The sequence below is a fragment of the Trichosurus vulpecula genome, chromosome 5 (genome assembly GCF_011100635.1).
Source record: "Trichosurus vulpecula isolate mTriVul1 chromosome 5, mTriVul1.pri, whole genome shotgun sequence".
NCBI classification, from domain to species: domain Eukaryota; kingdom Metazoa; phylum Chordata; class Mammalia; order Diprotodontia; family Phalangeridae; genus Trichosurus; species Trichosurus vulpecula.
This window is the reverse complement of record NC_050577.1, coordinates 90188554-90210181: the sequence shown is the minus strand read 5'-3', so window position 1 is coordinate 90210181 and position 21628 is coordinate 90188554. Positions and strand designations below refer to the sequence as shown.

The 21628-nt window shown below is 38.3% G+C and overlaps 1 protein-coding gene across 1 annotated transcript in view; it reads left to right on the top strand.

Annotated features, from left to right (window-relative positions):
* The window catches only part of DPP6 (dipeptidyl peptidase like 6), a 1232953-nt gene that overhangs the window by 660632 nt on the left and 550693 nt on the right, over nucleotides 1-21628 (top strand). Inside the window, exon 2 of the mRNA XM_036759527.1 lies at nucleotides 12035-12149. Within this exon, the coding sequence (XP_036615422.1) occupies nucleotides 12035-12149 (115 nt within the window). The remainder of the gene's footprint in view (nucleotides 1-12034; nucleotides 12150-21628) is intronic.

The following is a 21628-nucleotide window of genomic DNA, read 5'->3' as shown; positions in this document are numbered from 1 at the left end:
GGCTGAAAAAACTTCATCATCCTATAGCCAAACCCATATGTTTAATATAAAGCACTGAAACACAGTCTCTTTGTTGCTGTTGAATTAAAATCCAGCGTGCTTCAAACTGTGACATAGAGAATGATAATGCAGTAATGTTTCTTTTATCTGGTGTCACTGGGGAATTGAAGTATAGCCTGTAATGAATTTTCCAGATGACAGAATCTTCCTCTTTCTTAATCCCAGAACATTATATTTTTCCATTTTAGTCAATCTGAATTTAAAAAAAACACTTCTTTGCCTTCTCAAAGTGCACCAAATATTGGTTGGTCTCTTGGATGGCACAACTTGGGTGGCATTATTTTGCACAGTGTTTCAATATAACTATGACCTTATGAGTTATTGAAATGTCTTGTACTCTTTGTTTTGATTCTAAATGGCTCAGGATGTCCCTGGGGATTTTTGAATTCTTCTGTCTGCTTTTCATAGTTTTTCTGTCTCTCATTCTTAGAATCTTAGTTGTCACTTTTTGCTGTGTTGAATGTACGTGCTAGTTTACTGATTCTAGTCTGCTATGACCTGGGTAGACAGATAAACATTTGACTAAATTTTGTTGAAAATAAAAGTAAATGAGTATTGAGTAAATTTCATAGACTGGCACCAGTCATGGCTTCTCAAAAGTATTTTTAGGTGTTTTTGGTTAGAAAATTGAGGTTTATCATTTTTAAATAAACTTTTTTTAATGACCTACTGGTTGAAGTTGCCTGATGAATGACCTCTGGACAAGTGGGGTATTTTACTTCTTCCTTTTAAGTCCTTAGAAGTGAAGCCCTTCTTCATTTACCATTTTTTAATGTAGGACATCATTTCTTAATGGCTTTATGTAAAAGGCATGACTCCTTTATACATTAATTACTGTAGGATCATGAAATTCATTCATCCATTCAACAGATAATTCAGTAACTACAGTGTACAAAGCAGAGGAAAAAAAGAGACTACTGTTGTCAATTCACAACTTCTCTGAGAAGGGATCCCAAAACTTGACTTCCAAGTGACCTCACTTCTCAGGGGATTTGCCATGTGTGGTAAAACCTATTAAACTCATATGTAGAGTGTGAAGAGCATGGGTTATATTGAGGAGTCGCACTAGCTTTCTTGGTGATCAGGAGACCAGATGATGATCAATAAGGAACCATAGGAAATAGTAATCATCATTGAAGACTCCTACTGATCCACTTACATGCCATTTATCATATACTGTCTGGTGAGGCCATTTTTGTACATTTTATCTTCCCTACTATGTTGTAAGTCCTTCAAAAACAAGGACCATGGCTTAGAGTTATTTACTTCTTTCTCCCCAAACCCTCATCCCTAGGCTGTTTATCACAGTAGTTTACAGTATATTAAATAATAAATAATTCTTTACTTTATGAATGAATCAATGTTTCAGAGGCAATCAATAGCTCTAAATTTAGTTTTATTGTTACACTGGCTGAGGGCTAGACATTCTCCTTATTTCTTATAACTAATCATTGCCATGCTTTATATGGACAAAAAAATCAAAAGGTAAATGTATAGGTTTCCTGTAGAATTTTTAGAGCTATAGATGACCATCATTTAATCTCACAGATGATGAAGCTGAGGACCAAAAAGGTGAGGTAATTTAAGTAAAGCTAGCAGAGCCAGAATGAGAACCCAGGATACTATTCTCCTAGGCCCATCCTATTTACCCTTTAACACATTATTTTTTTGAAGTACTCTCCAAAGCCCCAGTTAGTATGGAACCTTCCACAGCATTTCCTTTCTGCAATACAATCTTCCTGTTCAAACTTGTTGCCTTGAAAATCTCATGGTGATGGCAGTACTGTTTGTCTTACTGTTATTATGGCATATATATCTGGATAAGGGAATTGTGAAAACTTTCAAGTCAATCTTCAGCAACCCTAGTTTTCTAAAGACTTCATTACGTTTCTCTGTCATGAAATTATGGCCTTCGTCATTACAAGATGAAGCCTTTATAGTATCATTCTTGTGTTCAAATTCTTCTCACATGATACTTGTGCAAATCAATAGTGAAGTCACCGCTATTGACAATGGTTAAATCATTCTTGGCTTCATGGCCAAGAGTATTTCCTTTGTCCATGTATTTTTCTGTTCTACAACTAGTTTTTGCTGGTGGCTCTTGGCTTTCAGACATCAGAGACATCAGTTCAGTTGTTAGCTCCTTGATATTTACTGAGCACCTGCAGGCAATTTTGAAATCAGGCAAAATGAAGTAGTATGTTGGGAGGCTCAGAGTTATTTTTCTACTATAGAAAGGTGAGTTACTCTCATCTACAAATTACCAGTGAGTTTCACAAGAAAAAAGCAACTCAAACAGGCAGTATGATAGGCACTATCCAGGTCTCCAGAACACCCACTTATTGTAGCAGTGCAGAAGGTGTAAATGAATGATGTACTTACAAGGCCTGTTTTTTACGGATAGATTTCCTTTGCCCATGCTTTCTTGTGACTTTTTTTTCTTTAGCAATAATCAGTCTAGAATTGCTTTTTTCCCCCAAAAACCCATTGCAACACTTAGGGGGAAAATCTCTAAAACAAGTTATCAAGATGGAAATAGAACAAAGTTGGAATGACTTTCTGGGCACAAAAATAGGTAATATTTCAGAGTTAATTTCATAAAAGGAATCATCAGACCAATACATCACTGTGTCAAATTAGCTTAAGGGTCTAAAATTGCCTTAGCTCTGATTTTTGAAACAGCCGTTATAAAAATAGTATCCAAAATTTTTATAAGTGACAGACAGTAACATACTATTTCCAGCATTTTTTGGAGTGAGCACTAGCTAAAATTGTCTCCCTCCTTCCCACACAAAATTCATGATCTCATTCCAGGTATATGTCAGCATAAAAGTAATTTGGATCTTACTCTGCCTCAAGGGCTTCACACATACAGGCTGGTTGTTATCAGCCTTCGCTGTGGTTAGTGAGCCCTCTGGCAGCAAATAGAGTTGATCTGTTTTAGAAATAGCCCCAATGCCTGTGCAAATGGATCCAGCATTGGAGATGTGCTAGCAAGAAGTCCAGAGGAAAGTCCAGCTTATTAGGACATAGAGAAGGTCTTCAGTGTTCATGGGAAGTAGATTTTTGAAGTCCTCAAGCATTTGGAATTATGCCAGGATTTGTAATAAAGATGGAGCACCAGGAGTTGGGGGCAAGCCAAAGGGAGGATAGGATACACATATGAGAGCAAGTGTATTAAAGTACTAGACCAAAGAGATGTCTTCTATCAGCTTCTTTTATCAGCTCTTACCCTTCCTGTCCCTCCAACCCTATTCCTTGAGGCTGGTATTTAGCTAGATGTTCAGTCATCTAAGTCTTTTCCAACAATTTGTGACTCCATTTAGGGTTTTCTTTGCCAAAGATACTGGAATAGCTTCTTATTTCCTTTTCAAGGTCATTTTACAGATAAGGAAACCAAGGCAAACAAGATTAAGTGACACCTTGGCTCACACAGCTAGTCTGAGGCCACATTTGAATTCATGTCTTCCTGACTCCAGGTTCAGTCCTCTTTCCACTGTGCCAGTTAGCTGCCCCAGATTTAACAACATACTGAGTTGATTAAAGCATTTTTCAATAAGGCACTAACTCCGTGTAGAATCTCTATTAAGAACTAGAAATGTATACACCCCAAAGGATCTCCCATTGGACAAATGCTTAAAGGATTTTTTTCTGTAAAAACCTTTGGCTGTTCCATATATCTAGAACTCTCTCCTCATCTCTGCCTTCTTTCATGGCTTTCTTCAAGTCTCAATTAAAATCTCACCTTCTGCAAGAAGCCTTTCCTAGTCACTCTTAATTTTAGTGCTTCCAGTCTGAGACTAGCCCAAATTATCCTGTTTATAGCTTCATCATAATTATTTGCATATTGTATCTATTTCACTGTGAATGCCTTTATATACATATATGTATGGATATGTATAAATACACACACATATGTATTTGCCTTTGTATCTCTAGTACTTAGCACAGTACCTGGCACATATGTTCTTAAAAAAAGTTTGTTGACTGATTTGTCACCTTTGCATGTGGCTGCATATTCCCCATGAAACTCAGTAAAAACCCTGAAAAAGAAAAAGGACTCATATGTACGAAAATATTTATGGCAGCTCTTTCTGTAGTGGCAAAGAATTGGAAACTAAGGGGATGCCCATTATTTGGGGAATGGCTGAACAAGTTGTGGTCATTGTTTCAACAATCCGGCTAGCAGCTGCTGTGAGGGGTGAAAGACCAACACAAGCCCAACAACAAGCATACAGGAATGGCATCATATGGATAGAGAAAAGGTTAAATGAGTAAAATTTGCGTTCAAGCTGTCAAGAAAAAGTTGAGCAGAGTTCAGAGGAAGTTTGCACAGGTGGGCCAGTATTCAGTGTGTGAGATACATTTCTCACCCTAACTCTGCCTTATGCACTAATTATTGCCCCCGCTTCTTAGCATGCCTTCCAGACTGCAGTCTCTCTTCTCTATATAATTCACACTACATCCGAAAATCACTTTCTCTTCCTGAAGCTCTGCCATAGTCATGTTCTAACTCTCCTGGTTACAAAACAAAGGGCAAATTCCTTATACTGAAATTCGAGGTTCTCTCAGTAATCTGGTTCCAATTTATCATTGTGTGACTATCTTCTGTACTTCGTTTTGTAGGTAGAGGGGTTAGAGCATCTCCCCAGGATTGTTCTTGTGTATCTTATACCCTTACTGCTTCTTAGCACAGCCAGGCACTTTTACTTATTCTGTGCTGCCCACCTGGATCACCGCCATCCCATTATCCATCTCCAGATAGAACCATCTTCCCCATTTTTAAAATTTCACTTAAAATTGGTCTACGTCCTTGAAGGAGGAACCTCTGACATACCTCTATACCTCTGACAACTCCACCCAAGAGTCAGTCCTTCCCCTCCTTCTCTCTTCCCTTCCATTCCTCTCTTCTCCCTTTCTTCCTTCCCTCCTCCCTTCCACCCATCATTCCCCCTCACTCCTCTTTCTCTGCTGTCAACTCCTATGGTTCCTACTGATTGTACTACTTATGTCACATTTGACACATACTACCTTGCCTTTTAATTGTGTCTGTCTTCTCTCTCAATCCCCACTGTATTATAGGCTCCTAGAGGGAAGGACCCATGTATATAATCTTTGTATTTTAATAGTGCCTTGCCCATAGCTGGCATGAAGTAATATTTGTGGAATGAATAAAAGAAGGAATCAATCAACAAATGAACAAGAAAACAAACTGTTTTCAGTAAACACATCTCCCTTATGACAAAATGATTCTGGCTCATTTGTATCAACCATATTCCTATTCCTTGAGTGTAGATACATCAGATTTGCTTTTTAAACAGTACTCTCATTTGAAATACCAGGGGAATTTTACATGCACAGACACAGGTATTATTGCATCCTATTTTCATTTGGAAAATTTTATTCTCCAGATCACAGGTAAATCTGTGAGTTGTAGGAACACAAATTAGATGTTCAAAGTGGCAAACTTAAAGATTAACTCAACCAGCAGGAGTTGAAGCTACCGAAAGTCTAAGTGAGTCTGATATAATATCCAGTGAAGGACCAGAGAAACTTATAAATCCAACCCTGGGAAGCCAAGCAATACTCATGAACCAACTCCAAAGCAATCCCTTTTTCAATCTATTTGCAGGGTTATTTTTTTTTACCTAGGTTAGTGCAAATGCGATTTAATCCTGTGCCAGCTTCTATGTGGAGGCTCCCACAAGCAAAGGAAGTCCAGGAACAGGTTCCTGAGGCCCTTACAGTTCAATTACTTACTCTAAGAAGTTCTAACCAGCTCAGTGCTACACATAACAGCCAAAGAATCTTGTGCTGGCAGAGCTCAGGTTGTTTCTCTCTACTAACCACTTCCTGTTAGCATTCCTGGCATTCTTCAGCATTTAGCCCAAATGCCACCTTCTGCAGGAAGGCATCCTCCCCTCCCCAACCCACTCCTGGCAGCTACTTGAGCCTCTTCCTCTAAAACCACCTTCCTTCTATTCTACATGTTTCTTCTACTTACATGTTATTTCTCCCATTCGAATGTGAACTCTTTGATGGCACTGTTTTTGTGTTTTTAATTTTTTTTCATTTTTTTATATCCTCAGCCTTAGTAGAGGCCTGGCATACATTAAGTTCTTAATAAAGGCTTATGGAATACATTGACTGTTGGACTGGATTCTTTATGATAACTTTTTAGGGCCTCTTTATGAGCACACAGTTTTTGGATAGCCTCTTTGTTCATAGTCCCAGCAGGTTTCTGCCCTCCTTTCTCACCTTCTATCCAGATATAGAATTTACTCCACTGCTCCAACAGGAATCCTGTTCACTCTTTTCTTGGGCAAGTCTAGCTTTAATGTTATTATTAGCCAGTTATTTAATATTATTATTAGCTAATTAGTAGGTAGTAAATAGTTACCCTCACTACTGAGCAGCCAAAGGAAATAGCAAAGGAAATAGAACTTTAAGAAAAAGGGGTGTAAATGGACATTTTTATTTGGCCATGTCTCTATTTCAGGGAAACCATTGTGGCCCAAGTTTATTTTTATCTTGATGTTTTAACTACAAAATACAGCTTCCCTGAAAGATTATTAACTTGGTGATTTGTGATGCAGTGCTCCACATTATATGCCACTTGTACTTGTAAGCTGCAAGAAACCAAAGATTAAAATCACCCAAAGATGCCACACTGCTCTATGAACTGACTTCTAGAATGACTCCATTATGTATTTTTATTTTCCACAGTTATGACATATAATTCAGGCATTTATAACAGAGGCTTATTGGAAATAATGCATTCATGTCCTATCCTCTCAGAGTTAAATGTTTAATGCATCTTATCTTGCCCTAACTTCATGCCTCGCACTGGATTTTCCTTAGTACTGTTTGTCAAATCTAGTGCTTCACAAAACCTAGCAGGACTGTGAATCCTGATTCAGATGGGGAAAATGTGGATGGAGATGAAAACCTAACTGTGCCCAGAGCAGGTATGAAGCCCCTACTATGTGCCAGAGAATAGGTGTTCAGAAAACAAAGACAAAAATAAAAGAATATCTGCCCTCAAAGAACTTACATACCATTGGGGGAAATAACATGTACATGTGTAGGATTATATAATACGGCTGCAAAGTAAGTACAAGGGGATTTCAGCTAGGAAAAGTACTAATAAACTGAGGGAATTAGGAAAGGTTTAATGTGGAAAGTGGCATTTTAGCTGAGACAGTCTTTAAAACTATGAATTCTGAGAAATAGAAATGAGAAGGCTGGTATGCTCTCTGCATGGGAAATATCCAGGGTACAGAGCTGGCTGGAAAATGGAGAGGATTAAGTAGGCCATATTGATTGGATTGTAGAGAGTCTGAAAGAGGGAGAGTATGTAATTAAGTGCAAAAGTTGGGTTGGGGTCATATTATAAAGGACTTTAAATGAGAAATATTAGAGTTTGTATTTATTGAGTAGGGGACTGGAATGGTTAGACATGGACTTTAAGAAAATCAGTTTGGCAACTGTGTGAGGCATGGATTGAAGAGGGTAATAGAATTGAGGCAGGGAGACCAATTAGGAATGTATGACAATAGTGCAGGAAAGGAGGGATGAGGACATGAAGAAAGACAATGGCCATCTGGGTGGGGAGGAGGGTACTAACTGGAAGGATGTCCTGCAAACAGAAATAACATTTGGCAACTGATTAAATATATGGGCCGGGTAGAAGAGAAGGAGGCAAAAAGGAAAAGGAGATGGGGAAGGAAGCAATTAAAACCAAAGTAAATAGACCCTAAGGGAAGAAAGGAAGTAAAGAAGGAAAGAGAGGGAAGGGAGGGAAGCCGGGGGGAAAAGAAGCAAAGGAAAGAAGCTATAAGAAGAGTGGAGAAAGGAGAGAAGTTTTTATTCTTGTGCAGTTTTCAGGGATCATAAAAGGATTAACATGTATTACTTGGTGTCAAGTTATGGGTCACAGAATAAGTCAGAACTGAAAGCCCGATGGAGAACTCCATCCATGGTAATTCATTCTTCTCAGATCTCTGTTATGGCAGACAGCAAGCAATGAACCAAGAGGATAAGATTCAACAAGCTGTTTGAACAATGTGTTTGGGGTACACAGTGAAAAAAGTCGGCATTTGGAGTTAGTTACTCATTTTTTCCCCATGACTTAGAAATACAGTGAGAGACCAGGTAAACTGGGTTAGAAAGCTGACCACGAACTCAGGGCCACATGGATTCATGTCCTATTTCTGACACATACTGGCTCCTCTCACTGCTCCCAGGTAACTCTTTAAGATTATAAATTGCAGTATGGCTGCAGATTTACATTGGGAGTGGGAGCTGGGAACCCTATACCATTGAAATCACAGGTCCAAACAAAACAAATAAAATTAAAGGGAATTCTTTTGGAATGTGATTTGGATTTTTTTTCAAAGAAGGATTCTTAGGGATAGAAGGTGAATCTTTGAGGTACCAAAATAACTCATTAAGATAATCCAAATAATCAAGTGATTTTGCCATTTCATTGGGTGACTGTTTTGATATTATTTATACAGTGTCAGATAATTAAGAAAACAGAAGATTAAATCTCTAACAGAATTGTGATAAGAAGATTATGCTCAATGTTCCTTTCAGGATTTTTCAAACCTTCTGAAGATGCAGCACAAAAATTGAACTTCAGGATATAGGAAGCTTTGAACGGTACAATGCTTACAGAAGGAGCGGCAATAGGAAAGCAGAACACACAATGACAGCAAAGGGCATGGCCTTGCCAGTCACAATAGGGATAGCTGGCAATTTCTCATTTTCTTGCCCTTAACTAAGGACAGAGAGTGTCAAGCAGATGGCCTGGCCACAGGAGAGGGGTGGTTGGGGAGGAAGAGAAAGGAATTAAACTATTCTTTTTTTTATAACAATAATCCATTTTCAACCAATCCAACCTCTCTCCTACCGTCCTGTGGCATTTCAATTCCAGACAATGCCCATGACAAGAAGTCACCCCACAGAGGACAATGGTATTTTATTCTTTGCACAAAGTAGCAATATGACAGGTTTCATATCCCATACTAGAATAAGATTATTCAAAGACTCAGCCTGGGTTCTGCTGGAGATAACTTTCTTTTTAAAATACTTAATTTTTTCCAATTATATGTAAAAACAATTTTGAACATTATAAAAAATTTTTGAGTTTCAAATTCTCTCATTCAATCCTTACCCTCCTCTCTCATGGAAAAGGCAAGCAGTTCAATGTAGGTTATACATGTGTATACATATTTCCATATGAGTCATGCATTCAGACTCCATCAGTTCTTTGTCTGGATGTGGATGGTGTTTTTCATCATGAGTCTTTCAGAATTGTCTTAGATCATTGTATTGCTGAGAATAACTATGTCATTCATGGTTGATAATCATAAAATATTGCTGTTACTGTGTAAAATGTTCTCCTGGTTCTGCTCAATTCACTTTGTATCATGTCATATAAGTCGTTCCAGGTTTTTCTGAAAGCATTCTGCTCATTATAGCAAAATAGAATTCCTTCACAATGATACCACAACTTGCTAAGCCATTCCCCAAATGACGGGTATCCTCTCAATTTCCAATTCTTTGCCACTATGAAAGGAGCTTCTATAAATATTTCTGTACATATAGGGCCTTTTCTTCCTTGTTTTGTTTCTTTAGAATATAGATCTAGTAGTGGTATTGCTAGATCAAAGGTTATGTATGCACAGTTTTATAGCCCTTTCAGCACAGGTCCAAATTGTTCTCCAGAATGGTTAGATCAGTTCACAGCTCCCCCCTTAGTACCTTAATGTCCTAATTTCCCCACATCCCCTCCAACACTTACTATCATACAATGTTGCTGTTACTACGTACATGTATGTATGTATGTATGTAAAATTCCCCTGGTATTTCAACGTGAGAGTACTGTTTAAAAAGCAAATCTGATGTATCTACACTTAAGGAATAGGAATATGGTTGATACAAATGAGCCAGAATCATTTTGTCATAAGAGAGATGTGTTTACTGAAAACAGTTTGTTTTCTTGTTCATTTGTTGATTGATTCCTTCTTTTATTCATTCCACAAATATTACTTCATGCCAGCTATGGGCAAGGCATTATTAAGATACAAAGATTATATACATGGGTCCTTCCCTCTAGGAGCCTATAATACAGTGGGGATTGAGAGAGAAGACAGACACAATTAAAAGGCAAGGTAGTATGTGTCAAATGTGACATAAGTAGTACAATCAGTAGGAACCATAGGAGTTGACAGCAGAGAAAGAGGAGTGAGGGGGAATGATGGGTGGAAGGGAGGAGGGAAGGAAGAAAGGGAGAAGAGAGGAATGGAAGGGAAGAGAGAAGGAGGGGAAGGACTGACTCTTGGGTGGAGTTGTCAGAGGTATAGAGGTATGTCAGAGGTTCCTCCTTCAAGGACGTAGACCAATTTTAAGTGAAATTTTAAAAATGGGGAAGATGGTTCTATCTGGAGATGGATAATGGGATGGCGGTGATCCAGGTGGGCAGCACAGAATAAGTAAAAGTGCCTGGTCGTGCTAAGAAGCAGTAAGGGTATAAGATACACAAGAACAATCCTGGGGAGATGCTCTAACCCCTCTACCTACAAAACGAAGTACAGAAGATAGTCACACAATGATAAATTGGAACCAGATTACTGAGAGAACCTCGAATTTCAGTATAAGGAATTTGCCCTTTGTTTTGTAACCAGGAGAGTTAGAACATGACTATGGCAGAGCTTCAGGAAGAGAAAGTGATTTTAGGATGTAGTGTGAATTATATAGAGAAGAGAGATTGCAGTCTGGAAGGCATGCTAAGAAGCGGGGGCAATAATTAGTGCATAAGGCAGAGTTAGGGTGAGAAATGTATCTCACACACTGAATACTGGCCCACCTGTGCAAACTTCCTCTGAACTCTGCTCAACTTTTTCTTGACAGCTTGAACGCAAACTTTACTCATTTAACCTTTTCTCTATCCATATGATGCCATTCCTATATTATTTATTTAGCCTATTTTGTGGCTGGCCCTTCTCATAAGTATAATTTCTCGGTAGCATGACCAGGCACACATATTCTTCTGCTGGTTAATTATTGGAATTTCCTAAATGGACAGAGAGCCTTTTATCCTGTTGTAGCAGCAGGTGAGGGGAGTGTGATATTGGTCTAGGAGAGGAAATATGGTGATTGGATGTTTTTCTAGGATTCTTAAACTTACCCCAGAGTGACAGGGTAGAAACATGGGAGAATCATAAGACATGGCTGTACCTGAAATATATCATATTTATGGTATCTGATTATATTTATGATATCTGAAATATGGTATCATAAACTGCTTTTTGGTGAATCAGCCCCTAGTCCAAGGAGGATGCTGACCACAGTCACAATGTACAGAATGATGCCTTTTCCGTGGTGCAACACATACACACAAACAAACACACATGCCCTCGATAGGGAAAACCCTGACAGTGCTGCTGTATACTCTATCCTAAGGGCCAAAGACTTGTGTCCATATCTCTTTTCTTCAGTAAGTCACTTTTGTCAACAGGCAATGGGGCTATAGCCAGTCTTATATCTGCTATCAATAGTAATTCCCCGTCCTTCCTTTCAAATCTCCCAGCTAAATATGACCCCTGAAGACTGACATTGCAGCCTACTTGCTGGTTGTGCATTTCACCTGCTCCCTGCAGGTCTGCCAGGTCCCCTCAGCTACCGTGCTCTCTTGTGCACACATGCTAAGGTAAAAGGATCAAGAGACAAAGATCAGATGCTTTCCTGAGAAGATGATTGGGATGGAGGAGATGGGGGAAGAGAGCTCAGTGACCATGAATGCCTGAAGAAGAACGCATCCAGAAATTGCTTTGGTGTGGGTGGCCCTGAACGCATACACTTTTGCTCCAAAATTCTCCCTCTGGCCTTTGAATTACAGGAGCTATTGACTTCAGGAGAGATTGGTCTCTCCTTTTCACTCACTGGTATTCTCCTTTGTTGTTTGCAGGAGCTGGTGGGAAGTAATCCTCCACAAAGGAATTGGAAGGGAATCGCAATTGCTTTGCTTGTTATTCTGGTCATCTGCTCCTTGATTGTCACCTCAGTTATTCTTCTCACACCAGGTATTTATAAAATTTTATTCTTGGGAAGGCCAGCCGGTGTTAACCCCAAAATGCAACTACATCTTAAGGTTCTTTCCAAAAGACTGCTTGTTGGATAATTTATTTTCCCCAGGTGATCCCTCTCATAGCATCTACTGGAAAAAATAGTTTTATATAAGTTTTCAGTGAAAAAAGGTCGGTCTGCCTTTTTCTGAATTTGTAGTGTACTTCTGTGGTTACCAGTTAAGTGGCAAATGCCTGCAGCTCAAAGACTGTTTCTAATTTTACCAGGGAGGTACTATATGATCTCTCTTTTACACCAGCTGAGAGAATTAATGATGGTGGCATAATACTAATAGTAACTCTATACTGTTCAAAGCTCTTTTGATGATAAATTGAAAATTGAGTAACAGTCAATATATATATATGTATATGTGTACACAGATATATCCTCATGCATGCACATGCACATATATAAATCTACAGGTTTGTACAAATATATACATACACACATTCACATATATACATACACACATACATATATATACATGTATAGAGACATATCCATATATCCATACACATATCTATACACACATATATATTCATATATACATGTATGTATGTATGTGTGCATGCATCCATATATGTATCCTTAAGATTTACAGCATCGTTTATATCCCTACCACTTTGGTGCTTACCAACAAATCTGTGAAATAGGTACCTTTTTGGTAGTTCTCAACAACTCTGTGAAATGGGTACATTTTATAGATGAGGAAGGTGAATCTCAAAGAGGAGAAACAGTTTACCCATGGTCACCCAGCTAGTGAAAAATCAGAGTTGGGATAAGAGTCCAGGTCTTCCTAACCCCTCACTCCAACATTCTATTACATGATGCCATCTGCAGGCTCTATAATCAGTGCTGTGATTTTTCCAAAGCGTGGCTACGCCCACATTACCCACTCTGCTCAAGGATCTCCAGAGGTTCCCTTTCATCTTTAGGGTCAAATATAAACACCCCCTTTGGGCATTTAAAGCTATTCATAACTGGGCCTCTTCCAGCCTTTGCAGTCTCCTTACATTTCACACACTCTGCAGTCTGTGGCCATTATTCAAACGTGTCTCTCTATCTCCCATTTCCATGGCTTTGCAGTGAGTGGTTCTTTCTTGTGCCCGGAATGCCCTGACCCTTCACCACCACCTCATGCTTTCTCTGGCTTCCTTCAAGACTTGGCTCCCATGCTCCCTTCTGAAGGAGGCCTTTTCTGGTCCTTCTAACTCCTAGTGTCTCCTCTCCAAATTTCCCATCCATTCACACTGTATGGATCATATTTGTGCTAAATTATTTACAGGTGGTCTCTCCCACCAGAGTGTTAGCTCACTGAGGTCAGAGATTATTTTTGCCTTTCTTTGTGTATCCTAGGCTTAACATAGTGCCTGGCACATTTCTGTTATTTGAGCGAGGCCTTGAAGGATGAGTAGGAATTTAGTGGACAGAAAGAGGTGAGGGTGGGGACAGCAGTGAGAGGAACAGGAATTAATGATTTCACTGGTGATGGCAGGAGTTCACATTTTTACAGTACTTCACCAATTTACAAGGCTCTTTCCTTATGAGAAATTTGTGAGGTAGCTCGTGGAAGTATTTTCATTTCCATTTTACAGATAAGCTCCAGAGAAGTTAGGTGATTTGTTCAAGGTCACACAGTTATTAAATACTAGAGGTGGAATTCATCCCCAGCCCTCACACCAGGGCATCTCATTCCAAGCCCAACATTACTTCTACTGCAACCATGTTCTGCTACCTGTCCAAGCAATACAGTTAATGTCTCAGAACTACATTATGACAATGAAATGTCTGTTAATTTTTTAATCCACTTTCATCAAATCTATTAACTGCCCATTTGTGTATAGTTGTTTTACACTGGCAGATCGAAAGGGCACATGGTTTAGGAATAGACGCAGAATCAGAAATAACTAGATTCAAGTCTCATCTTTGATACATAGTGACTGTGTGACCTTGGTCAAGTCACTTAGGCACTCAGTGCTCTAGGCCAGTGGTGTCAAACTCAAATAGAAATGGAGACTACTAATCTGTAAAGAGGGATACCTGTGAACCACATATTCACTTAGTTTTATAATGTAATCTTATCTATGTTTTGTTGTAATTTTTATTTATTTTGTTAAATATTTCTCAATTATATTCTAATCTGGTTCTGACTGCACTCAGAAGGGGTGCAAGCAGTATCCAGGGCCAGCTTGATGATGCAGTAGTTAGAGCACCAGGCCTAGAACCAGGAATACAAGAGTTCAAATCCAGTCTCAGACACTTACTAGCTGTGTGACCCTGGGCAAGTTACTTAACCTCTTTTTGCCTCAGTTTCCTCACCTGTAAAATGGGGATGACAATAGCACCTACCTTCTAGGGTTGTTGTGAGGATAAAATGAGAGAATATTTGTAAAGTACTTTGCAAACTGTGTTATATAAATTTAATATACATATATATGTGTGTGTTATATAAATGCTAGAGATGATGATAAAGAGAAAGATAGTGATAATACAGAGACATAAATGCTTTTGCTTCCTGCTCTCAAAGAGCTTACATTCTTTCTTCTTTGCTTATACACATGATATATGAGCTTCTTGAGGAAAAGTGTATATAAATTGATTCTAACTTCGAGTATAAGTTGATTCTAACATTACCACTTAATTTGAAGCAATTCACATGACCCTTTGAGCTTTACATACAGGCGTCAAGTACTAATGATCGAAAGATGGAAATGAGATAATAATTGGAGAGTGCTTGACAAACAGTAAGAACTATTTAAATGTTAGCTATTATTACTCTTTTACACCACTTCTCTAATATTCTCTAAGACTAAGTTGCAGAAAAGGTGCCAACTTGAATTGGTAGATGGAGTTTTGTCATCCAGGACTTCTCTATGTCAGTGAAATCCAAACTCCAGCCTGTATGCCCATTTATGCCAGCATCTACCCTCCCTCCATACTTTAGCAGATCAGCAATCTTAATTATCTGAATGTTCTCTCCAATAACACGATTGTACCTCTTTGGTGCCTGCCTATCTTGTGTGACACTTGTCTGTGTCCCTCCTCCCCAACATGCTGGGGATTTTCCTCCAGAAGCCTCCAGAGGTATTGAGTGAATGGCAGTTGGACAGACAAGCGGCCTAATTGGTTATCACTCTGTCACTGGCCCATCCTTGTTTTTCTGCTCATACACTTCTATGTTGACATCCTTTATAAAAGTGTCAACCTTAAGGATATCCAAATTCATGCTAAGTGAGGGTGGAAGAGGACATAAATAGTAATGAAAAATGAATTATAGAATTCTCAAGTCTTTTGTGATAAGCAAAATAATCTGCATTAGAAAGAGTCTTCTGAACTTTGAAGATATAGTTAATTTGGTCTTTTGGAATGTACTCATTATGTTATGTAGAAACTAATGAACTGAGGGGAAGTTCATAGAATTATTGGTTGCTGGGGAGCTGAAAGGGACCTTAGAAGACACTTATTCTAACCTTTACATTTTACAGGTGAGGAAACAGAGACATTAGGGAGGTTAAAGGATTTAATACAAACTCAACAAGCTAATTCATATCAGAGCTAAAAATAGAACTAAGGACTTTAGATTCCCGATCTTGTTTCCTTATCCCTAGCTTTTCCGCTGAGCCATACTGCCTTGGGAAATTCTCCTTTTCTAGAGAGTTTTGAAATAAGGAAAGAGCAGCCTGGGATGGTTGAAATAGATACTTCTCAGGCTAAATCAACGTGAAGCACGTGCTCAAGAGGAGAAAACAGTCATTTAAACAAACTTTTCTAAAAGGTGAATTTCATCCCATTTATTTTTACTTTTGCCTTTCTTGGTGCCTAGGCTGAAACCATGTTCACATGCAAGAAGATTTTTATTCAATATTTGATCTTTCCCTTGTTATCCTTGGGCTTACCTATCTTTCATAAACAAGTGAGATTCTATCTTATGTACATTTATTCTTCCATGGATATAGGAGCTTTGCTCTCACTCAGAATCACAAGGGGCCTTACAACTGCCAGTTTAGAGTACAGCAGAACAGTTGCCAAGAGCATCTTGTAGACACAAATATCCAATAACAATAAGGTTGTGCAGCTGAAGTCTCGACTGAATCATTTAAGGACTAAGAATCTAGCCCTGGGAAAATTTCTCATTTCTTTGCCAAGCAAAGCATAGGACTGTGTCAAAGAGAATTACATCCTCTTCTTTACACTTCTTGGGGACTCAAGTCAGTTCCCACACAAGTGCAACTTTTAGTACTGCAGCGTGTAAGTGCTCCTAATTCAATTCTTGCACAGACTAGGTTCCAAATTTATCTATTCCACTTTTTGTAGAGAGAGGCATCAACCATTAAACCAGTTTGCATGGTAAACACTGATAACCTATTTGGCAAGGGCAGCAGAAGCAAGCTGCCGTCATCTACAGGTGGTACAGTTGCTATATTTCATTGAGTTCCAGAAAAGATTTAGAAAAGTGGAAGGTTCTTTTTTCCCTCTGTCCTAAATAAATCTGTGGGAATTCAGAGGAAGTAGCAGGAGGAACAGCAGTAGCAGCAACAGCAGCAGAAGCAGCAGCAGCGGCTGGCATTTGGCTCTTTATGCTTTATAAAACATTTTACATATGTTATCTCATTTAATCCTCAACAATGTGAAAATACAGGGAAAAATGAAGAAAGTCAAGTGGATGAGGCAAGCATATTCTCCATATGGTCACATGCAGTTGGATGGGCAACAGGGGGAAGCAGCATGGTAGCCCAGAGAAAGAGTGTTGGATTTAGAGTCAAAGGACCTGAGCTTAAATCCCAACTCTGCTACTAATTATTATGTGTGTGATCTTATGTAAGTTCCTTCAGCTTCCTTGTCTGCAAAATGAGAGGTTTAGACTGCATTTACCTTGAAGTTCCCTTTCTGTTCTAAATCTGTCCTAAATCTCTGTGTTCAAAGACATCATTGAATTAGACCTTTGTACGTGTATCTCGGAAAAGCACTGTAGCTGTACAGTAAGCCAGGTAGATAACAGAAAAGCAGGAGGAAAGCAGGCTTAATCACATTTGGTAAATTGTGCAGTGTTTTCAATGATCCAAGCTTATCTATGCTGCAGAAAGCTATCTTTTTTCATATCAGTATTCCTCCAGTGATGCTATATGGCTGCAAGTCATGGAACAATATGATATCACAAGAATCCAATTCGCAGGTAACCCAAAGGACAAGAGAATGGCACATGGTAGGTATTAGAGACTATAAAATATTACTAATGATAACTTCATCTAAACAGAAAGCATCACAAATGTTCTCAAGATCAAGGATGACTGGAAAACCCAGTTTATTAGTCATCTGGCAAAAGTGAAGGATAATTGAACAATCCAAGGATTGTGCTGTCACTTTCAAAATATGTTTTTTTAAATTTAAAGAGGAGCCCACATCCTTTAAGAAAAATTATGGAAGAATAGGTAAAAGGATCACATAGGAAAGCAAAGTTTGATCAGAAGAGGCATAGTCAGCAAAGGTGAAATTATTGATGTGCTGAAATATTTAAATAAAAGCAGGAAACAGGAATAAAAAGTGGATATTTTTTTCAACTCCTAACACTTTCCTTGGCTTCATTTATAAAGCTTTCCCACTGCTCTTGTCTTCTGAGGTTCTTTGTCTTGCTGGATCAAGAGCTTTTCTCCACACTTGTTGAATTAGGCATATTATGATGATGTTCTAGGCATCACCTACCTTCTTCACTCTCAAAAATGCAGCAGAAATTTGTGGTTTGATTTTTATAGCTTGATTGGAGGCGCAATGCCAATTCATCCTCCAGTACCTCCAGAGCCCAAACTAACATATTTATAAGGGAAAGCTAAAAGCTTGCAAAATCTCAGAATTATAATTTCTCAAGTTGGAAGGAACCCCAAAAGCCACCCAGTCCATCATTCTTCTGAACATGAACTGTCTTCTGTTATTTGAAGAACTCCAATGATGAGCATTCACTACTTTTGAAAACAGTTCATTCCATCTAAACCTTCTAAAAGTCAGCCTCTCTGTAACATCTTCCTGTAAATTCTCTGGATATTAGCAACTCTAATCCCTTTTCCATAGGAGTGATCATACTCATGTCTTTCCTTAGTCTTCTCTCAGCTAACCTCCCTATCATGTTTAACTGATCCTGCTGCTGGATGATATTAAGGCAACTTGTTAATAATAGCTAATTGCTAGCATTTATATTGCACTTCAAGATTTGCAAAACACTTTATGTATGTTATTTCATTTGGTTCTCAAAACAATTCTGTTCTTTGAGGTAGGTTCTACTATTATCCTTATTTCACAGATGTGGAAACTGAGGCTGAGAGAGTGTAAATGACTTGCGTAGTGTCACAAAGCTAGTAATTGTCTGAAGTAGAATGTGAACTCATGTCTTTCTAATTCTAAGTTCAGCCCTGACCACTGAATCAACTGTCTCTTTCCTCTGGTTACCATCCAGCTTATCTATAGCAGAATGGTCATCCTCTCATTTGGGACAATACACACCTATTAAAATAGCCTGACATCACCTTGGCTTGTCATGTCCAAGGATCTCCCATGTCCTAAATCTGCAATCATCGCAAAAAAAATCTCTTTTATATAAGAGAGCAAAATGCAGTCTTAAGACTCTCCTGTAATAATGTGCATCATGTGGGTGTCAATATTCCATAAAATTCCATAATTCTGCATATAATTGGATTCTCAGCTTTTGCATCTTGATACTCTTAGAGATCCATACCAGTTTTTGGTAGTTACCCTCAATTATACTCTCTTGTTTGCATCTTCTTACAGTATGGGTTAAGTTATGAGTTCCCCACTCTTAATTGTGTCAGAATTGGGTTCTACACAACATCTCATCTTTCTTGAACCAGCTTCCCTTATGGATTCTTACCTAGACAATAATGTGAGGTTCTACCCATCTTTTCTCTGAACTCTTTTGCTTTGGGGTATTTCACAAACATTTTCCTCTCTAAGATGCACCAGCAATCTTTGTTTTGAAGGTTATATCTTGACTTTTCCAACCGAAAATGCTAGGGCAGGGGTGGAGAACCTGCAGCCTAGAGGCCACTAGTGGCCCTCTAGGTCCTCAAGTGCAGTCCTTTGACTGAATCCAAATTTCACAGGACAAGGGAACAAATCCCTCAAGGCTGCAGCTTCCTCACCCCTGTCTAGGTGTTCCCTTCAACCTTACTTCTACCTTGAATGGCTAGGGTGATGTTTATTTGCATGTTTAAGGTCCTCTGAGAACCTGTATTGGGTCAATAATATCTCTTTCTCCCATTAATTTGAGTAATGTGATCCCAGGACTAAAAGCTTGTTGGTGGGGATAAGGATGAAAAACTTTTCTCTTGTCCATGCCCCTAGGAAGAGCATAGCTGGAGCTGGGAGCAAGGCTTTCTTGTTTGATTTCATAGCAAAGCAAGCAAGGCATCTGTTACAGCAGAGAAGCATCACATATGGAAAAATGGCCCTCAAGATTGCCCTAACCCTCTCTTTGATCCTGGTGCTACGCTTTTCACATAAAAGTAAGGAGATGTAAGGCATCACTGCTTATGTCCAAGATCAGCCCCACTTATACTAGTTGTATGGAATGTTATGGTGATGGAGAAAGGAAAGAGTAGATATATAGGACCTCATCCCAGTATAGCAGTAAGAAGTCAGTAAGATTCCTTGCTATCTTTATCCTTTTCTTCATGGGTATGTTGTCCCTGTGCTATATGGTGTGTGTTTCTTGGCAGAGTCTTAATATTTTGGATTGGGTTGTTGGTTGTTCAAGGTCCATAATCCAAAGAACTTCAAAGAAATATGGTGGAGGTGAATCTGGGTCAAAAGGCAATGACAAATGTGTCTTTAGACTCATCTTCTGAGCCCTCTCCTCCTCTTAGGATGTGCCATTGTTAGAGGTAGAGGATAATCTTTATAGACCAAGATCATGGCACTTATTAGGGAAAGTTCTTTTTGCAAGAAATTTCTCCATGCTTTGGTTACTGGCTCTTTGATTAGAGCTTTTGGGGGGAATAGGTTGATAAATGAGGAAACCCAGCAGTAAAAATTCTAATTCTGAAATACTTAAGTACTAGAAATTAAAAATTCTAATTCTGAAATACTTAAGGACTAGAAATTAAAATTCTAATTCTGAAATACATACTAGAAATTAAAAATTCTAATTCTGAAATACTTAAGTACTAGAAATTAAAAATTCTAATTCTGAAATACTTAAGGACTAGAAATTAAAATTCTAATTCTGAAATACATACTAGAAATTAAAAATTCTAATTCTGAAATACTTAAGTACTAGAAATTAAAAATTCTAATTCTGAAGTACTTAAGTACTAGAAATTAAAAATTCTAATTCTGAAATACTTAAGTACTAGAAATTAAAAATTCTAATTCTGAAATCCTTAAAAGTCTTTCTCCTTCTGTTGTATACCATGGTAACCCCGCCCCAAGGTAAAATCAGGTATTGGAAGCTATATCTTTAACATGGATCTCCAGGGTGTCTAAAAGGTAACAGATTCTTCTTCCCCTCCATCTCCAAAACTTGCCTTGTTCAAAACTAACCTTTATATCTCTACTTAGTGTGGTAGGTTTTTATCATCAAATTTTCTAAAATAAAGGAATTTGCCTGGGCTAACAGGAAAATTTTTAAATTTCTAGAAAAGCTATTCCTGGAAAAAATGTAGAATATATTATTAAAAGGATAAATAGTGAACATCTAGATGAGGAAGCAGTGACCACAAAAAGCCAGGGCATATTCATCAAGAATGGGCCTTGTCGATCTAAATTTTTTTTTTGATTTTTTTTAATGGATTACTAGACTGGTAGATAAAGACATACAACTGGAGTCAGAAATACCTGAGTTTAACTCCAGCCTCAGACAATTATTAGTTGTGTGATCTTGGGCAAGTCACTTAACCTCTGTTTGCTCCGGGGTCTTTTTAACTGCAAAATGGGGATGATAATAATAACACCTACCTCCCAGGGTTGTTGTGAGGACAAAATGAGATACTAATTGTAAAGCCCTTAGCATAATGCCTGGTACATAGTGAACACTATATAAATGTTAGCTACTGTTATTAACTATCAGGGGAATGTGGTAGTTATATAGATTTCCTCAATTTTAAGAAAACATTCAATGGATTTCTCATGATGTTCTTTTGTAATAGATGAGGAAGTGTAGACTAGTTCAGTTAGGTAAATTTCAAACCAGTTAAATGACTAGACTCAAAGTGAAGTTATTAATAGTTTATTGTCATGTTGAAAGGAGGTTTCCAATGGGAAATGCCGGGGATCTCACCTTGGCTTTGAGTTATCACATGTTTACCGGTGATCTGTATAAAACATAGATATTGTGCTTATCAAAATTGCTGGAGAAATCCAGCTAGGATCTAACTAACACACTGAATGAGAGCATCAGGAGTTTATAAAAACTAAAAAGATGAAAGCATTG